This window comes from Asparagus officinalis, chromosome 8 (genome assembly GCF_001876935.1).
Source record: "Asparagus officinalis chromosome 8, Aspof.V1, whole genome shotgun sequence".
Classification (NCBI taxonomy): Eukaryota; Viridiplantae; Streptophyta; class Magnoliopsida; order Asparagales; family Asparagaceae; genus Asparagus; species Asparagus officinalis.
The window spans coordinates 34,899,620-34,909,222 of record NC_033801.1 but is presented as its reverse complement, the minus strand read 5'-3'; the positions used below and the strand labels follow the sequence as shown (position 1 = coordinate 34,909,222).

At 42.0% G+C, this 9,603-nt stretch overlaps 1 protein-coding gene across 2 annotated transcripts in view; it reads right to left on the bottom strand.

The window, feature by feature from the left end:
* The window catches only part of LOC109822069, a 16,761-nt gene extending 7,663 nt beyond the window's left edge, over positions 1-9,098 (bottom strand). For both annotated transcript variants that reach the window (XM_020388232.1, XM_020388233.1), the window contains exon 1: positions 8,747-9,098. In XM_020388232.1, the coding sequence (XP_020243821.1) occupies positions 8,747-8,986 (240 nt within the window). In that variant the 5' untranslated portion in view covers positions 8,987-9,098. The remainder of the gene's footprint in view (positions 1-8,746) is intronic.

Here is a 9,603-nt window from a genome sequence, read left to right as displayed (position 1 = left end):
ATGTATGAGAAGCCATCAGCCGCGAACAAAGTTCATTTGATGCGACGGTTATTCAATCTGAAAATGGCGGAAGGCGCGTCAGTAGCACAACACCTCAATGAACTTAATACGGTTACAACCCAATTGAGTTCTGTTGAGATTGAGTTTGATGATGAAGTCCGGGCATTGATACTTTTGTCTTCCCTACCAGATAGTTGGAACGCTACAGTCACGGCAGTGAGTAGCTCATCGGGAAAGAAAAAGTTGAAGTTCGGCGACGTTCGTGATTTGGTTCTCAGTGAGGAGATCCGACGGCGAGAGACGGGGGAAGCTACAACCTCTTCAGTATTGCATACAGAATCAAGAGGTAGAAATTCAACCAGAGGAAACGGACGAGGAAAATCAAACTACAGAGGTAGATCAAAGGACAGGAGGTCCAAGTCAAGGAATCCAAGCAACAGCTCGAAGGCTATCGAGTGTTGGAATTGTGGAAAGACCGGGCATTACAAGAATCAGTGCAAGAGTGCACAGAAAGAGAAGGAGGCAAAGGCAGAGGTGAATGTCACATCCACTTCAGGAGGAGACGACGCATTGATATGCTCTTTGGAGAGCAAGGAGGAATCTTGGGTGTTAGATTCAGGAGCGTCGTTCCACGCTACTTCTCAGAAAGAATTCTTCGAGAAGTATACCCCCGGAAAACTTGGATACGTATATCTTGGTGATGATCAACCGTGTGCTATAGTGGGCAAAGGCGTGGTGAAAATTAAGTTGAACGGGTCAGTATGGGAGCTGAAGGATGTCAGACATATTCCCGACCTGAGAAAGAATTTAATATCCGTAGGCCAGTTGGTTGGCGAAGGATACACCACAACCTTCCATGGAGATGATTGGAAGATCTCAAAGGGCGCAATGATGATTGCCCGAGGCAGGAAGACTGGTACCCTATATATGACAGCAGGTGCACATTGTTCGATCTCAGTTGCAGCAAGCAATGAGACTTCAAAGCTGTGGCACCAGAGACTCGGTCATATGAGTGAAAAGGGGATGAAAATCATGCACACAAAGGGAAAACTCCCAGGACTGCAGTCAGTGGAGATGGATATGTGTGAAGAATGTATACTTGGAAAGCAGAAGAGAGTCAGCTTTCAGACAAGTGGCAGAACCCCCAGGAAGCAGAAGCTAGAGCTCGTTCACTCAGATGTTTGGGGACCAACCACCACTGCGTCGATTGGTGGAAAACACTACTTCGTGACTTTTATCGATGATCACACTCGGAAAGTGTGGGTTTACTTTCTGAAGCATAAGTCAGAAGTATTTGAGGCTTTCAGGAGATGGAAAGCTATGGTCGAGAATGAGACCGGTCTGAGAATAAAGAAGCTCAGGACCGACAATGGCGGTGAATATGAAGACACCGGATTCAAGAAGTTCTGCTATGAGCACGGAATCAGAATGGAGAGAACCGTGCCCGGTACGCCTCAGCAAAATGGTGTAGCTGAGCGGATGAACCGAACGTTGACAGAGAGAGCCAGAAGCATTCGGGTACAGTCAGGCCTACCGAAACAGTTCTGGGCAGAAGCGGTCAACACGGCAGCTTACTTGATCAACCGAGGTCCGTCGGTTCCATTGGAGCACAGAATACCAGAGGAGGTATGGTGCGGAAAGGAGGTAAAACTCTCACATCTTAAAGTTTTCGGTTGTGTAGCTTACGTGCATATTAGTGATCAAGGCAGGAATAAGCTTGATCCCAAGTCAAAGAAATGCACTTTCATCGGCTATGGTGAAGATGAGTTCGGCTACCGCATTTGGGACAACGAAAACAAGAAGGTGATCAGGAGCAGAGATGTGATATTCAACGAGAAGGTGATGTACAAGGACATGCACAAGACAGATGACTCAGAGAGCGAGTCAATATTTGTAGATGCAGATGATGTCCCGAGTAACCTCTCGGAAGAACCCAATGCAGAGGGTCCTCAGCAAGAAGAGCCTGTTGGACAAGATGGTGCGCAGGAGCCCGACGCACCAGCTCCGATATTAAGAAGATCTTCTCGTCCTCCTGTACCCAACAGGAGATACATGAACTATCTGTTGTTGACAGATGGTGGGGAGCCTGAAAGCTTTGATGAAGCTTGTCAGTGTGGAGATGCGAGCAAGTGGGAGCTTGCAATGAAAGATGAGATGAAGTCTCTCATATCAAACCAGACGTGGGAACTAGCTGAGTTGCCCACGGGTAAGAAGGCACTCCACAACAAATGGGTGTACCGGGTGAAAGAGGAGCAAGATGGTTCCAGAAGATATAAGGCTCAGTTAGTTGTCAAAGGTTTCCAGCAGAAGGAAGGAATTGACTACACCGATATTTTCGCTCCCGTGGTGAAGCTAAATACTATCAGGACCGTGATGAGTATTGTAGCAATTGAAGATCTTCATCTCGAGCAGTTAGACGTGAAGACGGCGTTTCTTCACGGAGATCTAGAAGAGGAGATATACATGCACCAGCCAGAAGGTTTCTCAGAAGAAAAGAAGAAAAAGAACCTGGTGTGCAGACTCAAGAAGAGCTTGTATGGCCTGAAACAAGCCCCAAGACAGTGGTACAGAAAGTTTGACGGCTTTATGCACAAGGAAGGTTTCCAGAAGTGCAACGCCGACCACTGTTGCTACTTCAAAAGATATCAGTCCAGCTATATCATCCTACTGCTGTATGTTGATGATATGTTGGTTGCAGGAGCAGATATGGAGGATATCAAGAGTTTGAAGCAGCAGCTGTCAAAGGAGTTTGACATGAAGGACTTGGGTCCAGCGAAGAAGATCCTTGGAATGCAAATCACGAGAGATAAGAAGAGAGGTCTCTTGCAGTTATCTCAGACGGAGTACATCAACCGTGTTTTGCAGAGATTTAACATGGGCAACGCCAAGCCTGTGAGCACACCCTTGGCCAACCACTTTCGTCTATCGAAGGATCAGTCTCCTCAGTCAGAAGAAGAGAAAGAGAGTATGGCTCAGGTTCCTTACGCCTCAGCTATCGGAAGTTTGATGTACGCAATGGTCTATACGAGACCAGACATTGGCCATGCAGTGGGAGTGGTCAGCCGGTTTATGTCGAATCCAGGAAAAGCTCATTGGGAAGCGGTCAAGTGGATTCTGAGATATCTACGAGGCACCACACAGAAGTGTTTGCACTTTGGTAAGGGAGAGGTAGAAGTGCAAGGGTACGTAGATGCAGACTTCGGCGGCGAAGTTGATCACCGAAGAAGCACCACCGGCTATGTATTCACCGTTGGAACTACAGCTGTTAGTTGGATGTCACAGGTACAGAAGATCGTTACCCTATCCACTACAGAAGCTGAGTATGTTGCAGTGACTGAAGCCAGTAAACACTAGAAGAGTGAGTGAAGGAGTCAGAAAAAGAACAAAAAGCTTGTTCCTAATATCCAAGTAAGAATCTGCTGAAAATTTCAATCCTGTCTCTAAAGAAGCATGGAGATTTTACAAAAATCCTATCAACGTCCGAAAAGCCAAAAAGTACCCCTCCAAGCATTAGAAGTAATTGAAAATTTGAAGCATGAAAGCTACAGGAATCAATATCGATTATCTTTAGTAGAGTTCAACAATAAACAAATCAAATGAAGAAAATGGAGAAGCAATTAATGATGTAAGAATTATGGAGAAATACTTAGGACTTAGACCTCTAAATTCAAATAATTATTCCGACAATACAACAGCTCTAAAGATCTTTCCCGAAGTATCTATTGATGACTGCCAATTCTCTGCAAGCTTATAACCAAGAATTAAACATCTAGTTCAAATCAACGCGAAATCTAGAACAACCTTTCAGATAGAGCTACCCATCAAAGAAATAGTCGAAGAGACTGAGGCTTACAGACAGAGGCTCATTTCGAGGTTCCAAACTCCCAGCAAGTCGTAGGAACAGTACCAAGAGGCATGAAAATCAAGATCAAATAGAGATCACGTGAACGATCATTCGACGACGCTGGACGTGACCTGAGGACGAGGACAAGAAGAGACCATGAGACGATCTCAGCCACAGTTTACAATGTAAGAAGTACGTCAAATCTCAGCTACAAGTGGGAATATCGAAATCAAGTGCTGCAAAAGAAGCCCAACACTTTGTTATGTTAGGTTATATGTCGGATGTCTGTTTTTGGCAACACTTCAACATCCTGTGAGTACCTAGTAATGAGAAGCGAAAGCAAAATAAAATATCTGTATTTAGATCACGTGCCATAACACATTGCGCATCAAGATTTTTACCGACGACCTGAACAACGTACAAAGAGATGCACCTTTGGAATCAGTCAAAGATTCCATAAAGCAGTAAGGGCAATATAATGATCCAGACAAAGACTGGGCGAACAGGTACCATCTCTGATGTCTACATTTCCAGCAACGAATAATATTTGATCCTAGGCCAGCTCCTTGAAAGAGGCTATGAATACATCTTAAAAGACCATCCCTCAGCTATTAAAAAAATAAAAAATGATTATTGCCAAAGGTTGACTCTAGAAATAGACTTTCCTCTAAATATTCATGCGTGACCTTCAAGGCTGAAGTCAATCAAAAAGACCCGAGATTGCTCTAGGCACTACGATTCGGCAATCTCGCTTTCAGTGGCCTGAATTCTTCTATGGAAGGAGAAAATGGAAAAGATGCCGCCAACATCAACATCGAACCAGCTTATGTGAAGCGTATGCAAGGCAAACAACATAGAAAAGTTTCGAAGTTTGAAAGTCAAGAAGACAAACAGAGTTGACTACAATGGTCCAACACATATTGCAGACCATTTTAAGTCATCTTCTTGGAGGAACAGGTTTGCTCACATTATATGATATATAGAAAAAACTGGGCGTTATTCCTAAGGAGAAATCAAGCCTTGAGACCGAGAAATTAAAAATCAAGGAATGTAGAAAGCCTAAAGCTGGACGGGTACCACATCAAATGCTGCATCAATCGGTGAGAATGACTGCGAAGCATTCAACAATTCAACAAGCAAGTACAGGTGTGGATAATTCATCCAACCACTCGCTACACACCACCCGAATGCATAGCAGACGGAAAACTATACCATTCTTGATTACGTCAGGAAGCAGTTGAAGACAATACTGCCAAGACTTACTGGGCTGAGCGGGACTGTGCCATTTACCTCCTCAACAGATGTCCGACAAAAGGTCAACGTTCACAGACACCATTGCGAGCAGTTGGAGCAACATCAACCAAGTGCACCACCTGAACTGTTTGGGTTTTATTGCATATGCACACACCCGTAGCAGAAAAGAAGAAGGACGACGAGGAAAAGTGCATATTCGTTGGGTACAAGATGAGGACAAAAGCATACGAAGCCTCTACAATCAGTTACAAAGAAGAGCAAGCAGGTAAGAGACGGGGGGTCGAATAGGAAATGAGGGAAAGACCAGAAGAGAAAAGATGAAAAGGTAGGGCGGTCAAGAGAAGGAGGTATGACTTGCAGAGGGGGGAAACCAGAACAAAGGCACCGAGAGGGCCAGCGCCAGTCTATATCTCCCTAACTAGTTTAATTCTTTGCCTTTGTACTTTAGCAGTCTTTTTCTATTGCCAAGTTGTTGTGATAGTAGATCTTCTCAGTTTGTTTGGGTTAGAACTAAGGGATATGAGAACTAAGAGATCTGACGACGATACAGACAGTCCTGATTCGATCGATGGATGGAATACTTATCACACTATTCTGCTTCGTTTGAGATGGATCTGTTTTTTGTCTAGTCTTTTATTGTTATAATGTCGGCGTCTGAAGAGAGTAATTGTTTTTGTTCTTTTTGTATTGTATTTTAAATGCTCTTTTATGTTTGTTTATTTTTTACACGACTAATCTCAAATAGAATTTGATTGACGATGTCAGGGGAGCTTCACTACCTTTACCTGAAGCCACATTTAAAACCAATCGGAGTTATGGTGTACAAGACAAAGACAAATCAAAATGCCGAACAGAATACGAGGCCAGGCTGTTGCAAAAGGCTATAGTCACAGAAAAGTTGACTATGAAGAAGAGTTCGCACCAGTCCGGGAGAGGAATCACACCGATGAGATTATGATTGGCAGCACAGAGACCGCTGGAAGATTCTACCAGCAGATTGAATCTGCCATTCCTAACGCTACTTAGAGAAGAAGTCTACATCAAGCAACCACCAGGGTACGAGTGTGAGAATTCAAGTAAGACAAAAGTCTACAATGCCTGAAGAAGCCATTGTCATGGACTGAAGCAAAGCGCCAGAGCATGAATGCAGAATCGATGCATACTTCCAGAAGAACGGAATTCATCGGAGCCCGTATCGAGCACTCTCTCTATACCAGAAGAAGAAGAAGATGAAGACATCATTGATCGTATGTCTCCTAACGTGGACGACATGTCTTCACCGGCCACAATCCGAAAATTGTTCGCAGGACTGTTCAAAAAATAATATGATCAAGAGTTCGAGATGACTTGACATTGGAGAAATGTCATACCTTTCTGGAGTTAGAAGGTCGCCAATCAGAGAAAGGAATCTTCATCTCTCAGGAAGAAGTATGCAAAGGATATCCTTCATAAGTTTCAACATGAGCAACTGCAATCCAGTCGCAACTCCTGCCAGAATCGGAGAAATGCTGAGGCGAGACACACCAGGAAGCTATATTGATCCAACTCTATCACAAGTGCATTAAGTCGGAGCTGCGCACAACTTAACCATTCACCAGCCCGACATACGTGTTCGCGGTTAGGACTGAGTGAGCAGCATATATGGAGGAAGCCAAGACAGGAGCATTTCAAAGCAGCAAGAGAATCTTTATGCGTATGTCCGCAGAAGTATTGATCAAGATTATTTTATACATCAGTGTTCAGCATTCAAGATTAGTCGGTACACCCACGATATGGTGGATATTTAGATGAAAGAAGAGCACATCTGGGCCTACAGTCAATATCGGTATCAGCAACAATCTCATTGCGTCATCAAAGAAGCACGTCTGTCGTCGCTCTATCAAGTTGCCCGAAGCAGATTACATAGCCAGCATCGACATGTCGTGTCAACAATATGCCTCAGAGTCTCATGAATGAATCTGCAACACCAAAAAAAGCACCCGACAGAGATTCTCATCGACCAACAATCAGCTATTGCACTTGCCAAAATCCGGCGTAGCACATGACGAGAGCAACACATGAGACAAGATATCATTGCATCCGACATTCAAAGCTTAAAAGAAAGACTGTGATGCCCTGTCATATTTGCCAAGTCTGCAAGCACCCATAACGCTGACATCTTCACACAAGCCATAAAGACAGAGACATTCTTGTAAGCTTAAGAAGAAGCGTGGACTTGTGAAGAAATGAACAGTGTGTATGAGGGGCGAGGATTAAATCATCACCAACTTAGATTATTCTAGAAAACTTCTAGAACTTCTTTCTAGTAACATCCTACAAAATATCTACCATTAGTTTCTAGGAAATTACAAGTGTATGGCTACGTATTTATCCTAAAAACTTCTTATGAATTGATAGGCTAGAAACTCTTCTACACACTTCCTATGCCTCTAAACAACTCATAAATAGGTCTTGTGCCTCTCATTTAAGCAAGCAACAAGAAGTAAGCTTGAAACTTGCAGTGTGTAGTCTAGCCTTGTGTGAGGTTCCCCACCAAAATAAAGAATTGTGTGAAAGTGAGTCTTCTTGTAAGAACAAGTGTTATTCTCAAAGTGTTCTATCAATAAACATTTTCCTTTCGTGTTTAGATTCTTGTGGCTCTTCAAATTTCCATCAGATTCCAAACATGATCAAAGATTAACCTATGAGAAAGCTCTTTAATTTGAAAGTGTAGGGAAATAATGTTGTTTTTGTTAAGTTAATATTTGTTACAAAAATTGTTTTATCTGAGAAAAATTTCTGATCTAACTTAACTTCAATCAAGAAGGTCTTAATCATTGTTTTATTTCCAACACTGCAACAACTACAATACTTCAGTTTGTTGCATAGCTTGACAACAGCCATATATGTCCTATGCCATATTTACCCTCAACTTGTTAATCAAAACTCAAACTTGTAATAATTTTCACTAGTTCAAGCAAACGACGCTCGATCATCATACTGCTTTTTCATTTTACATTCAAATAAAAAGATATTTCTTTACTTCTTAGCTATAGCGTTAGGTCAAAAGGCGCTAATCTAATATTTAGTAATTTCTTAAGCATATCAAGTATTCAGCTAACGTAGTTTCAGTTACAAATTTATCTATCTTGAACAGAAAATACCATACAGATTTTGAAACATTATTGTTGATGTTTGTGTCGAACTGTGCATAAGAGGCTGCAGCTCTTGAAATGCTGCCAGACATCTCGTTTGCTGCTGTATGAGGTTGGAATATTGTTTGTTCTTCTTGGGATGACGACGATCATTAAACTATAGCAAACTATCAATCGAGAAGCTGAGGCAAAAAGTATAAGGCAAATATAACATCAAGTTCCTAAAGACCTAAAACAATGCAATAATTAATCCTATAAGACAGAAAATCTCCTACTCCCTCTCCCTCCAACGTCAACCTAAAATAAACATAAAAATCTCTCACATCCCTCACATTAATACTTCAAACAATCACTAACAACAACACTGTATCAGTTCTCGGGAGGAGGGCAGATAAGACTCGCAGGGTTAATGAAAGGCAAAACACCGAACAAATTCTGCAGACACGATGTTCTGAATCACACCGCAGCAGTTGGGTCCGATCTTGAGCTTGAAGGTGAAGATAGATTGAAGGACCTCACCTGCGCATCCCGGGACGTCCTTTATCGTGCTCCAGCACTCGCCATTGAGGAATGGGAGCATGAACTTGAGGTCTTCAACGGAGTCGGCGCCTAAGCTTGGAGACGGGGCTTCTTCTATCGGGAGGAAGCGCTCGAGCTCTTCGAGTGTTGGTTGCAGCGATGGCGATGGAGTTGCGTTCGCAGCGGGGATGAGGAGGATGAAGATGGCGAACAAAGTTGTTGCTGGTTTGGCCATTTTTGATGTGTAGGTTTTTAGTGATGTAATTTGTTCGTATTGGATATGGATTGGTGAAGTGGGAGAGTAGGTTGTTGGGGTTTATATAGGAGTTGATTGTGTCTGTATTCTTGGAAAGTCTATTAATTAATTATAGATTAGTTTTGCATGCCTTAAAAAAAATTTAATGCTGCGGTTTTACCTGAAAAAGAATTAATGTTTTAGTTTTATTCATTCATGTTTAATTCTGGATTTTTTTGGATTTATGAGAGTTAAGTATAATCAATTAAGTACCACTAAAAAGTGTAGTGAACTAAGTTTTGATACTTTTTAATGTCCTCATCAAAGAAAGAAAACTGAACAATACATTTCCCAAAAACCGATGAAATGGAGTAGGAAAATATTAAGTTCATGGAGTAAAAATGTGAGAGAGTCATGTTGGCTTGTATATATTGGAGTTCCACTTGATCTTTCCATTTTTCAAGATGAAAATTAAGAAGGAAGGAAACATTTACAAAGCAAACATAAATGTAACAAATTTTAATTAATGCATGCGTATACTATATGAACGTGTTGTGTTTATTGCAGAAAACTAATCTCAAATCTATAGATTAGTTTTACTTGAAAAATTTAATTTA